Raw genomic sequence first — 15,540 nt, 5'->3', positions numbered from 1 at the left:
GTGGTGGCATTGGAGGGCTTGAACAGTATTTGCTCGCCTCTCTTCTTCAGCCATCTTGGGTGCTCAATCCGAGGGCTAGATAAAGCTCGGATCACGATGAGCAACTTTCTCTAATATCAACGACACCCAAATAACAAAGGCACTATAAAAGGACACTTTTCAAGTAATATATATATATATATATATATATATATATATATATATATATATATATATGGATCAGCACAACAAATTAAAGTCAACGCCTTCTTGGAATATATGATGTGCGTGTCCACATCACTTCCCCACTTCTTGGAAAAGCTTAATCGAGTCGATGTGCACTAGCGGATAAACTAATCCTCGACCACTCTTTATCTCGACGAATGGATGTGCAGTAGAGCGAAACTAAGCCTCGACCACTCTTTATCTCGACGAATGACCAGAAGATTAATTCCGTATATTGTACACAACCAATTTTGATAAGAAATAAAATAAATAGGAAATATTAGTGTCGATTTCGATGTCAACGTAAGGGAGAGCAATAAAAATCCAAATAAATAAATAAAATTCTTTTTCTTGATTTGGGTTAGAAATGGTATTTCTCAAATCATTGACAGCCTGTTGCGTAGGACCGCGTGCCCGTTTACAGACGCACACGTTTCCGTTGCCACGCGCCACACGGGGCCTGCGCCACACGTTTCCTGATCTCATCCTACGGTGGCTGCGCGTCCGATCAACCTGGCCCCCACTTTTCCTCCTCCAACTTGTCCCTCATGCGCTGGTTCGGTGGGACGCCCACTGGTTCTACTAAGCCAACCTTCCCGCCGCCCTCTCCCAGATGGGATCACCGCCCTCTACCGTCGACTCCCCCGACCTCCCTCCCCATGTCGGAACCCCGATGCCATTCTCCTCGGCCCTCCGCTTCCCCGGCGCTCATGGACCTCGACCTCGACGTCTCCCCGTGGACGTTCGATCCGAGCCCCTTGGTCGCGAGCCTCCCCTCCTCGTTCCTCCTCTCGTCCTCCTCTCCGTTGTTCTTCCCTCCTCCGCCTTCGCCGCTTTGGATCTTCGAAGATACTGCTGCCGTCGTCTCAAGTTCTCTCGCCGACGACCCGGGGTTTTTGAAGGGTGAGATCCCACCCGCTCTTGATTTGACCTTTGCCTTTCGATTTGAGTCGCCTTTTCTTTTTGCCTGCTTCGTTAGGGGTTTTTGATAGCTTCGATTGCGTGAAACTGGAATTGACTGCTGGTACTTAGGTAATCATGACATGAGAAATGCAAAGGCTAACATGGCTGATAGCAAAGCAATGGAGCTACAAGTTCCAGCAGTGGAGGAGTTCTCGGATGGTTCCTTTGTGATCAAGGAGAGGATGACACAGGCACTTCGGTACTTTAAGGAGTCAACAGATCATCATGTTCTGGTTCAGGTTTGGGCGCCTGTAAAGAACGGGGATCGTTGTGTTCTCACAACTTTGGGACAGCCCTTCATTCTAGATCCTGAGAGCACCAAGCTTCTTCAGTACAGAACGGTGTCTCTAATGTACATATTTTCGGTTGATGAAGATGGTGATGCCGATCTGGGTCTCCCTGGCCGTGTTTTCACAAGAAGAATGCCAGAATGGACACCGAATGTGCAATACTATAGCAGCAAGGAGTATCAGCGCCTTAATCATGCTCTCTGTTATAATGTTCAGGGGACCCTGGCATTGCCAGTTTTTGAACCATCTGGTCAATCCTGCATTGGTGTAGTTGAGGTCGTCATGACATCGCAAAAGGTCAATTATGCGTATGAGGTTGATAAAGTTTGTAAAGCTCTAGAGGTATGTTTCCTTCTCCTATGCAGTTATCTTTTGTTCTTTTTCTTCAGTTCCTTTCAGAGATTCTGTGAAAATGTCCAGTCTTCTTGCTTGGAGTTGATGGTAGGATGAGTATAACTGGGCATGTAGAATTATACAAGGTATTTTTGCAAATGAGATGCGTGCCATTTGATTTTACATGCACTTTATTATTAAAAAAAAACTAGAAAGTAAATATTTAGAAGATGGTGGTACGGTTTAGCCCAACTTTCAATCTGATTACATGAGGAACCCTAGATTCTTTCATATGTCAAACCATGGTACCTAGGAGCTACAACTAGCACACTGTCATGAGATGTAGCATATTTAGGGAAAACAAGATTTCAAAGTGACTACTGTTCCTTTCTGTCACTTTTGTCACACTGTCTTGAATATTGTGGGCCACAGATAGCTAGGAAATTTATATCTAACCATTGTGTTTGTGAAGATTGTCATTGAGCTGCCTTTGGCTTGATCCATAACTTCCAAAGTTACTTTCTTACTCTCTTAATAGTTGACCTTTCGTAGTTTAGTATTTGTACTCCACATTTGTCAGATAGTCCAGATTAACCAGCCTTGATGCTTGGTAGCCTAGGTACCCAAACCGTTAGGTGGCTAACTGGAAAAAATTTGGTCCAGGGTTACTGTATTGTTCTATCTCTATAATTTTTATGTATCATGTTTTGCAATAAAATAGTATACAGTATAATTAAGAGATAAAATAATTATGTTGCACTGTTATCTTAGATTAATCCTTGAATAACTCTCTATGTCACTGGCAAATGTTTATTTGTTATAAAAATAAATGTGTAGCCACCAATATGAGGTTAGTGTGGTCTAGACATACAAGGCCTCGTTTGGTTCATAGATATATATTCTGGAGATAGGAGAAAATTTCCTTAATTACGATAGGTTGGGGAAAGGAAAAAAGAAAGGGGTAGCAAAAAGTAAAAGCATGATTATGGCAGACAAAAGAAAACCTGGTGACAGAGTTCTTAAATAGTCGGATTAAGGCAATTCGATGCTCTGTGGAACTGCTGTCGTTGTAATTTGGCCAGTTCATGGGGATACTCGATGCAGTCAGGTTCTGGGTATGTATCTCTTCTCTTGGCAGAATAGTGTATACCTCTTTCTCCAGCAAATTGCTATTTAAGCCTTTTGCCTCCTTGGGGTAGCTGAGGTGCCTAGGCGGCCGATACCCTTATGTATCCAATTTTCTCCTTGTTCAGCTCTGGCTACGAACTTGCTTAAGCTGCAGAGCAGTGTTCTATTGTTATGTCACTCAGGTCATTCAAATAAATTTTGTTAATCCATGCAACTTTCTGCAGGCTGTTAACCTGAAAAGTTCTGAGATTTTGGACCATCCAAATGTTCTGGTGAGTTATTTTTACTCTGTTATAATATTCAATCAAATTCTTGTTTATAAATTTCCCACGAGTTGATGAGGTTGATTTTTATATTAAAACTAGATAGCCAATGATGGACACCAAGCAGCTCTAGCCGAAATTCTTGAAATCTTAACACTGGTCTGTGAAGCAAAAAAGTTGCCGCTTGCTCAGACTTGGGTTCCATGCAGGCATCAAACTGTTCTGACACATGGTGGTGGTCCTAAGAAGATTTGTTCAAGATTTGATGGAAGTTGCATGGGACAAGTCTGCATGTCAACAACAGATGTTGCCTTTTATATTATTGACCCTCACCTGTGGGGATTTAGAGAAGCTTGTGTGGAACATCATTTGCAGAAGGGACAAGGAGTGGCTGGCAAGACATTTGCACAACGTAGGCCATGTTTTTCTAAAGATATTACCAAGTATTGTAAAAGTGAGTATCCTCTTGTACATTACGCACGGATGTTTGGTTTAGCTGGATGTCTTGCCATATGCTTACGAAGTAACCATTTGGGCGATGACGATTACATATTGGAGTTCTTCCTTCCGGCTGATTGTAAAAGCCCTGGTGAGCAACAGGATTTGTTGAATTCCATTTCAGGTTTGTTGAAACAGTGTTTTCAGAATCTAAAATTCATAACTGAGGTTAAGTTTCAAGGAGGAAAGTCTCCTGAAGTTGACTTAATTGCGGATGGTAGCTATGAATTGCGACCTAGACTCATATATAGTCCACGTGGTGACACTCATGTCCATATACCTTCTGAAGCTAATATTGATGAACCTGTAGACAATGATGACTCACTAAATGAGGAAAATGCAACTCCTGATTTGCATGGGCAGCATTTGGCTACAGATTCAAATGTCAAAAAGAATGGTAACAAACTTTTAGACTCAACTGCATTGGACAACAAAACCAGCTATATACCTGCAAAGCGGAGAGGCAAACCAGAGAAGACGATTAGTTTAGAGTTACTTCAGCAATACTTCTCTGGGAATCTTAAAGATGCTGCAAAGAGTCTGGGAGGTATGTTTCCATGCTTGTGATGCATATGAAATCTTTTTTGTGCATGTCCATTTTTGGTTTTATTTTCCTTCTGCATGCAGGAAATATATATGGTTTTATAGTAGCAGAAGTAGTAGTCTTACGGTTTCTTGGTTATATCTATGACTAATATCGTTTGGGCCTAGCTGTTCTGTTACTGTTTGCAACCACTGGAAAGTGTGCTTTGAATCAGTACCTCCGTGCTCTTCTTCGACCATAACCATATGGTTTTTCATTTTTCACAGTTTGTCCGACAACCATGAAGCGCATCTGTCGGCATCATGGAATTTCCAGATGGCCATCTCGGAAAATTAATAAGGTTAACCGGTCACTTTCCAAGCTGAAGCATGTGATCGAGTCGGTCCAAGGTGCTGGGTCTTTGGATTTGACCTCTCTATCTTGTCCACTTCCGGTTGCTGTTGATTCTGTTCCATGGCCTGTTGATTTGGATAGTTTGAAGGACTTACAAGATGGTGTTAAGAGGAGTGAATTTTCTCCCGAGAAACCCTGTGATAGAGAAGATAAACTGGAGCAATCTGTTTCTCCTCGGGTACATGTTAAAGAACAAGTCGATCCTCAGCTTAACCCTGTCAAGGATTCTCGTCGCTCAACAGGAAGCTCTTCAGAAGGAAGCATGGATGCCCCTACTTCCCAAGGTTCATGCCAGGGAAGTCCAGTTAATAATTTCTTTGTGAGTAGCCAGCCAGCATTGTCGGACTTAAATCAGGCACAAGGCACCAATTGTTCCTCAAAACTCACATTACAAAATGCTTGCTATTGGAGTCTGCCGAATGAAAACTCACTACCTATTGCTGTCAATTCGAAGCCCCAACTACCAGTTGGAGTGCTAATAAAAGATTCTGGAAGCTCAAAAGATTTGAAAATTAATTGTACTTTTGCAGGGGTGGGTTCCCGGGATGAACCTGCCATGATTCTAACTCGTGATACCTCACAACCTTGGGTGTCACAAGAAACTAAGGCACTGACAATCAAGGCAAGTTACAAAGAAGATATAATTAGATTTCGATTGCCACACAATGCTGGTATCTTGGCTTTGAAGGATGAAATTTCAAAGAAGTTGAAGTTGGAAGTTGGCACTTTTGATATCAAGTATCTTGATGATGATCATGAGTGGGTCATGTTGACCTGTGACTGGGATTTGGAGGAATGCTTAGATGTTTCGAGATCTTCTGGAGCTCATATAATCAGGCTATCTGTGCATGATTCAGTGACCAATCTTGGAAGCTCTTGCGAGAGTTCAGAGGTTGATTATCACAATTATGTCACCAGACAGTTCAACGTAGGTTAAACATACATTTCAGAGATCATCTTACAAATGTAGGGAAGCGGTGATGTTTTGGCATAAAATCTCTTTTTTCTGTTTTGTTTTGAACATTTTATAAGTTGCAGGCTTGATTGCAGATTCTCTAAAATGGCACCAGCATCTGTGCAGGAACCACGAGTGAAAAGAAAAGGAAGAAACAAGTCACAGCAATCTGTATATGATGGACCAGACCAGGATATAAAATGGCATCGTTAGCACTACCTACTGACTGGGAAATGTACAACTGTAATGAAGTTGTGTTCGATAACTCTGGAAGACAGTAAAGTACTATGGATTCAGAAGGCAAGTTTTGTTCTGAGGTAGAATATAACTATAAATTTAATTCTTCGTTGCTATATAATGATTTGTTATCTTTTGTACAAAGTAGAATAGCATTCTTTATGAGTTTTTGGTGGTGCTACATGTGAAATATCAAGGACATCTAGGATTAATTTTAATTGTCCAGGATGATTTCGTTTGTTGCTATTGGCATAAATTACTGTACTGAGTCTCCCATTAAGAACATATTTGTATTTTTAATGTCAAGTTTGAGTGAATGTATAGTCATGAAATGCTCTGAATATTTGATAAATGATGGATGGAAATTATATTTTAAATGTGTATTGATACAAATATTATTTGATAAAATTATATTTCAAAAGTCTATTGAATATTTTTTGATGAATTTATCATTTTAAATAGTTTTAATATTTCATTTAAAAATAAATATATATTTTTTATTTAAATTAATAGTAGTAAAAAACAAAATAAATCAATGATATATGTAATCTTATAAAAAAATATATGACCCAAATATATAATAAATAAAAAATATAATCATATAAAAAATATTTTTTAAAGATAAATAAATAAAAATGTATCTCTGAGCACATGTTGTTCATTCATGTTGGTATGTTAATTTCTCTGAGTCAGGCAAAACTCGACAATAACATGGTTGCTTAATGCCAAAGCCGGAGATACTTATTGTGGTCCTCAAATGATACCCATCAGAAACGCTGCTTGCGACTCCGCGAATCATCCTACGCCGGTGTCCCACCCCACCCCTCGAGAATTGCAAGAAGCCGAGAGCCTTCCTTGTCAGCGACCGCCTCCCTTCTTCCCCTCTCCTCCTCCGCCTCCAATTCACCAGCCCTAATTTTTGTAGCCCTCGAACGATACATTGTACACCCAAGGATGGCGGCATTGCCGTCTGATCAAGAATCAAGTGGACCAGCTGCTTCTTTTTATCCCCAGGGCTGAAGCAATATTCTCCGATCAAGGATCTGCAATTTTTTTCGTTTTACTCCCAAGGTTGAGGTTGTTGCCTTCCGATCAAAAACTAAGTCGACTAGCTGCTGCTTTTTACCCCCATTTTCTTGATTTACACTTTTTTTTTTTTTTACTTCTGGTTTTGAGTTATATGGCGTTAGCGTTTATTCTGAAATCTACATAAAAGGGTAGAATTAGATTTAGTTTCAGAATTCTGATTGAGAAGGTTGTTACCGATGGAGATCTCAATGTCTATGTGAATCTCTTACTTTTATCTTGCTGCATCACAGTAGGAGATTATCTCCCCCCTTCATGGTTTGTGCTTTAGTTTCCTAAACTTGTTGTACTCAGCATCCTTAGGGTTTTTCTTTGGATAAAATTATTCTTTTTTTTTTTCTGTTTATGGAGGTATGTGATTTTGTACATCTGGCAAGATAACTGCAGGATTGTTCTCACTACTTGTGGTGCAGATCGATTTCTGATCTATGGTTGAAAAGGGTACTCGATAGGTGAGCCTTGTACTCCCTGTGTGCTACCTATATTATTACTTTTATTGATATGCTTAAGCAACCAAATAACAAAGTGAAAAAGGCAAAATAAAATAAGAGAACAGATTGGAGCTGGCAAATACGCCCTTAAAGATAGTTTCTCTAGTTGTGCTGTTTATATAAGTCCATGAATTAATATTCTAGTAGAACTTAAAGAACCTCAACAGGTTTGCTCATCTCTTGTAATCCCTTTGCTTTCTCTTCTTTTTGTTGCAGTTACTAAGACCTTTAATAATTGATATTGAGGATACATGCAAAATCTACCTCGACTAAACTTTGGTAAGTATGTCTTAAGACTGAGGTGGCACTTACTGGTTTCCCTTCTTGTAGGTTGGTTTGACATTTCTTGTTGCCTTTCGAGTTGGGCTAGTTGTAGCTGAGGAAGATACAGGTTATTGTTATGTCTAAATTTTAGTTGGATATTAGTCATGTTTGTCACATTGGTACTATTTTATAGACGAGAAACTAATTTACTTTAAATTATCAGTATATAACTAAAAATTGGTTTATCTATAATTCCCTTCTTGGATATTACCTTTTGTTTGCAAGATTTTTTACATGTCAACTTTCAGTTAGTTTTCACATTGAAGAAGTTGGCTGTTATTGCTTATGTGACACCCTAATTTAGTGCCATATTCGATGTGGGAGGAATATTTAGCTAGTTTATAAGGATATAACTACCAACTATCATTAACTCGTGATTAAACATTTTGAGCCATGTGGTTTTCGACCATTCAAGTTAGTGGGTTAGTACTCTATCAAGGGGGGTCGTGACAAACGGTAAAGAAAACATGTAATATTAAGTCTATATTAGCCCAGCCAATTAAATCATTGTCCAAGCATTTCTCAAACAATATCGTATCAAGTTAGCTCTGAGGAACTAATGCAACATAAGCCTTCATTTGAGGTTTGACAAAGTTGTGGGTTCTAATGTAGAGCATTAATAAAATATAGACAACGGTCCATGCAATATTTGGCAGAAGTTGAATGATCCTCTATAAAGCATAATGAAAATTCAAACAAGTCTAAGATTTGACAAAGTTGTGTGACCCACTAATGATGTCACTTTGACCTTGAAAACTACTGGCCTGAACTAGGCAGGTTTAGCAATATAAGACGAGGGGAACTGTTGTACTAAGATTGCTAAGCTTAAACAAGCAATGTTCTTTCGGTGCAAGTTCCTACAGATTCTGGTTCATGAGCCATTCTCTTAATAAATAATGCGTATTAGTAATCAGATTATATTTATAGACAATGGACATTTTAGATTGTTCTTATGTCTTTTAATTTCATTTAGACATGTAGATTTAAATAGACTGTGCTGGTCAGTTGCTGGTTTTCAGAAATGGGCTTCGGTAGTTATGCTATCTTCTTGTGCACGCTAAGTATTCTTTTTATTTTCATATATTTCTGTCATGTATTCCCTCTTGTCGGATCTACTTCTTTTAGGCAAGCCAAGATGACTTGATATCCTATGTTCTTCCTTTGTTTGTTCGAGCTTATGATGACTCTGTTCCTCGAATACAAGAAGAGGTTTTGCGGAGAACTGTTCCCTTGGCAAGGCAACTCAACATGCATTTCGGGATCATAATATTTTGCATGCATGAATAACATGTGCATGATCTTCTGAGTTCTATATGAAGGTGTTGAATATTGACCGTTGTTTGGTAAATACTCCTATATGCATATATCCTTTTATAATTTCTTAAGCATAGATAAATGAATTACAAACAAAAAGATAAACAAAATGTTGCAATCTTTACAATTCTTGTTAGATTTCAGAACTGCTACCTTTTTGAGCTACCGCTCAGGCATATAAGCCCTAATTCAAACTTGGACAAGCTCGGGTATGTTTATGCCAACTCATATTGTCCTGGAGTTTAAAAATCATCTCTGTTCAAACTTAGGGTTCAAGTTCATGTGTAAAGGTTGAGCAGCTGGACTTGATCTGACTAGTTCTTTAATAAACATCCACACATTGTGGTATAGATCTTTTAAACCTCCCCTTCCCCATTTTATTTCATCAACTTTGAATCGAACTCTATCAACTGCTTCCTTCTTTTTCCTTTTTGTGTGTCTTGTGCCCATTGATCGTGGACCTGGCTCAACAGCATTGTTTCTTTCTGATAATGCTGATTGCTATTATTACCTCAGCCATCACGTAAGTGGGGAATCCATAGTCTGTAGGGCCTCTGTATGTGATTGTGTGTTCACGAATGTCAAATCTTTCATCCCTTAATCGCACTGAAAAGTTCCTGTTGGTACCTCATGTGGTGATCCTATAGGCCATCCATCTTTGAGAATTCTTCCAACCCACGATTGCCCAAGCCTATCACACTTTTTTTTGTCTTTTCTCAGTTTCCCATTTTATTCTCCTTCCTGTGTATCTGTTACTTGCAGTAGCCATTGACCTCCTGCTCCTTTCCACTTCTTTCTCTTTTGAAGTTGACAGTTAAATACCTGATAGAGTTTGATCAATTCTAGCCGATTCCAGACAATTTCATGACAAAATTGAAAAAAACCAATCTTAAATTGGATCAGTCTTGACTGATACCAATACAAATCAAGTTTATTAGATATATGACTAGATGTGCTTTAATTATTCTATTTTATTTCCTAGTGAATGGATTTATTGACACTTAAGTTGCCTTATACCTTTATTTAAATCAGTTACCATGTTGTTCGGTGGATATCTTATCCTGATTATTCTCCATTTTCAACTTCTATTGCAACAGGTAACACCGATTCACTAAAGTCTCTTTTGTAGCTAGTGAATCAAGCCATGGTACTCCGTGTTCATGGGTTGGCTCTGAAGACTACAGTTGCTGCGGTAAGTAGAGGTTTTTCAGGCTCCTAGTTCTCTTTCCTGGAAGCATACCTTGTAAAGTAGTACCTTTATTATGTTTAGCACAAAAGTTCTGTCATTACATACAGCATGGTGTTCTGTTTTCTAAATCCTTGCAGTCTCAGACTTCTTCTGGTTTTGTCACCATTATTATGAAATTCAGATCTGTGCGACTGGAAGTACAGAACATGCTCATTTTGGTTTTGTTGGGTATTCATATTTTTCTCATTGTTTAATCAACAGATGAGAGTAAATGCTCTGCATTGCTTAGGGGAATTGGTTTCAGCACTCGATAAACTTGCGATTTTGGACATCTTGCTAGCACTTCAACGTTGTACCGCTATCGACCACTCGACACCCACCCTCATGTGCACACTGGGAGTGGCAAATTGTATTTATAAACAGGTATGCAAAGCTGCATTTATCTCCTAGATACTATTCTCTGTTAAGCTTATTGCAGCTGACATTGAATGGTTACCGCATTCCATTTACATCACACGTTAGATGTGCCATCTTTTCCAAGCTTCACAATTCTCGGCTTTTTAGTATTCAGCATGGCACAGAATTTGCCATTGAGCACGTGCTTTCCCTACTTTTCCCACTGCGTACTGCCCAGCAATTGAATGTTCAGCAATTCACTTAGTACGTACTCTTCATTAAGGATATCATAAGGTATTGTAAATACATCTGCATCTTTTTCTTTAATATAATTATTAGAAGCAATTGAGTTATATTTATCTTGTATTTGCAGTAAGATAGAAGAGAAACGTGGTGCGACCATGTCTGATTCTGGTGCCTCACAAGTCAAAGTGTCATCTGCGTTAGCCAATGAGCTTCGTTCTGAACCATTACCAAAATCTAGTGCACAAAACTCATTGACAAAGAGCAGGCCCTCATGCGGTGAAGACTGGGGTCCAACAGATAAGAAGACTACCAATGCTTCACTTCCTACGGAGTTCAGCCATCAGCCTGAACAATCATTTCCGATTCTGCAGTCAGCACCTGACCCTGCTATTCCCTTGCAGTCTCTTATGGCTGTGCCTATCCACCAAACCTCCATGGCGTGCACTCCTGTTGACATTGAATGGCCTCCTTCAAATTCGTATTCTGGGTTTGGTGCACAGTTGAGCGTTAATGAGAAGCAGAACCCCACAGCGATTTTCAATAGTGCTTTCGACGATCTGGATCCTTTTGCCAATTGGCCACCAAAGCCAAGCAATTCTGCAAGCAATTTAGCGTCTGTAACTGTACCAACACAGAGTCATGATATATCAGGATCCAGCATGAGCAGCATAGAATCTTCTACTGGGCAATCGAAGCCACAATGAACAGACTGGTGTGCCCATGAATAGCCAATCTTTTGGTCAGTTGAATCCTGCATATGCATCAGTCGCTGGAGAATCAGTCTCGGACTCAAGTACAAGTCACTTCATCTCCAGTGGTCATACTACTAAAACAACCGACCTTGAGTTCATATTCGCCTCTTCTCACCATGGGCAGCCAACTCCTAGAACTGGATCACCTCCTGCAACTGCTATTGGAAGAGTTCATCGAAGGAATCAAGGGAATGCAGGATGATCAAAATCATAGCAAGGATCATCAGAGCAACCTCCCCTATCAGAGCCGACCGAATAAAGTCCAAGGTGGATTATTGAGTTGAATGGTAATGATGTGGATTTTCCCTTTTGGCCATATAAAAGGTCAGGATAGATCTAAAAAGAAGATGTATTCTTTATGCATACAGTAATTCACTGTTTAAAATGTGGAAATTCTGATGGGAAGTAAATGGAAATTTTGCCTGTGCATCTGCCCCTCAAAGTTTGTTAATGTTATAGTTGCTCAGATCTTTTGTAATGTCAAATAAAATTCAGATGCCTAAATCTAGATTCAAAATTTTTGGTCTGCGGATGTGATTTATGGGTTCAGTGGAGGAGATACTCACAGCATTCATCTCCATGTCTATAAGGTCCCTCCTGCATTTCTTGTCAATATGCTCGGAGAGAGAGAGAGGCGAAGGAGATTGTAGAAAGGAGGATAAGATTACATCAGTTGCGGACTTTTGGGACGTGAACACGACACGTGAGAATGGCAGTGAAAAGTAGATGGAGAACGCACCTCAGATGGCTCCAAACTCACAAGTCAGGGATGTGTCCCACAGACCGCGTCGCCGTGGATTCATGTTGTCATCACCATCGCAGGTCTCCTAAAACCCCAATCCACGTTGTTTCCCAGTGTCTCCTTTTGAGAGACCAGCAAGAAGACGCGAGAGATGCGGCGGGGATAGACGTGGCCCACCCACCTACCGGCGTAGAACCCCACGGCCATGACGCTGTCGTCCATTGCCTCCGCCCGTGCCGACGCAGCCTCGACGCCTCACCGTTGTGTCGCGCCGGAGACCGACAAACCCAGGTTGGTCAACCAAACCCAGATTAGTCAAACACACACTCTCTCTCGCTCACACACACAAACGCACACAGAGACGAGTAGGGGTGGGAGGGAGGAAGAAGAAGAAGAAAAGAGAGACTAAACAACTCGATCCTCGTATGGTCCACCACGATTCGATCGAAGCAGTGGTGCGGTGAGACACGGAAGAGCCCGGTCGTCGACATGTCGGCACGCGGTGAAGATCCACGCACCTTTCTGGAAAGGTCAACTACCCTGACAAGCCTCAACATCGAAGCTTTATCTAACGCGATGGAACAGAGCGCGCAGAATAAGACCGCCGACATTATCCTATCCCTCCTCCCGTGTTGGTTAATCAGAGGAGCCGAAGACGCCGAGAGATGTCGAGGAGGCACGCATCGTGGGCGATACTAATGGGTGCAGCATCTGGCATCTCATGATGCAACGTGCGATGCCTGCGGAATGGGAAGTTGATGGCGGTGGCGGACGCGAGCCTGTGCCGGGGAAGTCGCCGTCCAAGGATGGTGCGGTGGGGATGTCACCATCCCAAGAGATTCGGAGCGCGTCAGACGAGCAGCGGTAGTTGCTCCCGTTGAGAAGATGACCTCCTCCGCTGTGCCACGTGGTGATGGGCCTCCGACACTGCTGGTGTCGGCAGGGGGTTGCTCGCCACCAGAGAGTCGGATCCGCGAAGGTTCCGCCCCTCGGTCGTCGCCTCCATCATCCCTGCTATTGGTGCTGTAGCACGACAAGTCTCAGAGCAGCACTGAAGACTCGGACTCGGACAGTCCGAGAGTGTCACTTGCCGAGAACGAGAACAGATAATTTTAATTACAAAAAATAAAATAAATAATTATAGGGTTAGGAGTGTTTATATTGAATTAAACTTAAATATCATATATGCTATAAATATGAATTCTTATTTATGTTTTTTTTTTCTCACCATAATTCTTATTAATTAATGTATAGCAATTATAAAGATAAAATATTTAATGAATATAATTATTTATAACCTAATAACCGAACAAATTTAATCTTAGTTGATAGGGGTAAAAAATTGACCTGACATGACATCCCGGATTTGACGTAATACACCCCTCACGTCGAACACCCTATGCGGTACACTGCCCCAGAACGAACGTTAATTACGACACGACATGCGCCCACACCCACCGTACCCGGACGACCCCCTCGGTTGACCGATGCTCCTCTCACCCTGCCGAAGCTCGGCTCTCCACGCAACGCCCACAACGACGACAGACGCCATCAGAGGTACGGCCCTCCTCCTGCAGGATGGTCCATCAGGTAACATCAAACCCCCTGTATAAATACCCCCCGGCTCCCAACCGAAATGGAGGAGGGGGATCGATCTCTCAATACTATACTTCTCCCCACTGACCTGATCGTCGGAGGGGTCGGGCTGAGCTACCGACCCGACCTGTGTGCAGGCACCCGACCGCTGTTAAGCCTGCTCGACAAGGCAGAGTTTCCCAGCGAGATCCCCCGCATCCGCCGCCCCGGGACTTCAAAGGGAGCCACATCTGATCCGAGTCATTTGGAGCCCTGAACCAACCGCGTCGACCCCGAAGTCACGACTAAAAAGTTACTTACCGTAACATTAGTCATAATCAAACCCAAGCTCTTATAGTAATATCATCTTAATGATTTTATTGAAGGCGTGATGGAGTCATGACTAACTTTCTTAGTCAGTACCACGTTGGCAAATGCCACGTCGACTCCACATCAGGATACCGTATTTATGAGCCAAAAACAAGGGGCGGTGACGGCGCCTCATTACATTGACGGCATAACATGTGATGTTTTGGACTCAGAAATTGGTTTATGAATGCATGCATCATGCAACAACTGCTCTCTCTCTCTCTCTCTCTCTCTCTCTCTCTCTCTCAGCCAAGAACAGATATAATATAAGAAATTTGATGTGCGTGTAGAAATAATAAACAAGACAACAATGACATGGATTTAGATAAGGAGATAGGAGCAAAGTTTCAAAAGGAATAGAGCATAACTTCAAAATCGACCCTTTACGTTGAGTAAGTTTGATAATTTCATAGAATTATTCTAGTTAATGGGATAGTCTTTTAATATTTTAAATCCTCTGTTATATATTTTTATTTTTATTAACTTAAACATAGAAGAAGATCATTATTAAACATGTTATTGACTTAGTTTTGTAAGATCTTACCGATTCTTTTTGTTTGTGTTATGATAGTCTTTGAACTCTATCGTCCTTTACGTCGAGTAATAATATTCGACTTACATACATCTTTTTATTTGTTCTTGAAAGAAAAAAAATGTTTGAATTATTTGTTAAATAGTTCATATTTTTATCTTACATTAATTTTTTTCGATATTGAGTGAGTCTAGCAGATGTTGACATATTAATTAGGATTGGGTCTAATATTTAATAATAAGATAGCACTCATCTACATTGCAAGTATGTGGAGTTACCTATGAGTTTTCACTTCTTAAAAAAGAATTAGCTGTTAAATATAATAGAAGTTTCCTAAACATCAATATAATCACTTCTAATTATTAGTTTGTTTGAGTTTAAAAAATAAAGGTTGGGTAAGCCATTTAAATATTACGAATGGAAACAATCGCTTTAAATATTTAAAGATAAGACTTCGTATATTATATAATCAAATTTTACATAATTTCAAGTTTCAAACAACACTTATAATAAAAAAATGATTAACTAGAATGATATATATTGAGAAGGAGAATAAGTCATGCCATGAAACTTTGCCATAATTGATTCTCTATATTAAACTAAAACTAAAGAGATGATACATTATCGATTAATCATCCATATCATCATGACGAGAAAGATAATTATAAGCTTCTTTCTTGTTATTTATGAGGAGAAAGATAATTATAATTTTTCTT

The 15,540-nt window shown here is 40.3% G+C and overlaps 1 protein-coding gene across 25 annotated transcripts; it reads left to right on the top strand.

The window, feature by feature from the left end:
- The first annotated feature begins 733 nt into the window (after window positions 1-733).
- Window positions 734-12,035, top strand: LOC103993877 (protein NLP3). 25 transcript variants are annotated; one of them, XM_065119824.1, is made up of 11 exons: window positions 734-1,107; window positions 1,237-1,799; window positions 3,143-3,190; window positions 3,284-4,226; window positions 4,490-5,544; window positions 5,698-5,871; window positions 7,282-7,346; window positions 7,716-7,776; window positions 10,121-10,215; window positions 10,474-10,902; window positions 10,982-12,035. In XM_065119824.1, the coding sequence occupies exons 1-6, from the start codon at window positions 753-755 to the stop codon at window positions 5,782-5,784; spliced, it is 3,051 nt and encodes a 1,016-aa protein (XP_064975896.1). In that variant the 5' UTR covers window positions 734-752; the 3' UTR covers window positions 5,785-5,871; window positions 7,282-7,346; window positions 7,716-7,776; window positions 10,121-10,215; window positions 10,474-10,902; window positions 10,982-12,035. The 25 variants fall into 25 exon arrangements, with proteins under 25 accessions (XP_064975896.1, XP_064975889.1, XP_064975895.1 ...); XM_065119817.1 differs by having other exon boundaries at window positions 7,602-7,776; XM_065119823.1 differs by having other exon boundaries at window positions 5,698-5,888.
- The last annotated feature ends 3,505 nt before the right edge of the window (window positions 12,036-15,540 follow it).

The sequence above is a fragment of the Musa acuminata genome, chromosome BXJ2-8, assembly GCF_036884655.1.
Source record: "Musa acuminata AAA Group cultivar baxijiao chromosome BXJ2-8, Cavendish_Baxijiao_AAA, whole genome shotgun sequence".
NCBI classification, from domain to species: domain Eukaryota; kingdom Viridiplantae; phylum Streptophyta; class Magnoliopsida; order Zingiberales; family Musaceae; genus Musa; species Musa acuminata.
This window is presented reverse-complemented; position numbering and strand designations above follow the sequence as displayed.

Coding starts and splice junctions, on each gene's coding strand:
- LOC103993877 (XM_065119824.1), top strand. CDS start 753: ATGCGCTGGTTCGGTGGGACGCCCACTGGTTCTACTAAGCCAACCTTC. Junction 4,227..4,489: donor TGCTGCAAAGAGTCTGGGAG/GTATGTTTCCAT, acceptor CATTTTTCACAG/TTTGTCCGACAACCATGAAG. Junction 5,545..5,697: donor ATGTCACCAGACAGTTCAAC/GTAGGTTAAACA, acceptor GCATCTGTGCAG/GAACCACGAGTGAAAAGAAA.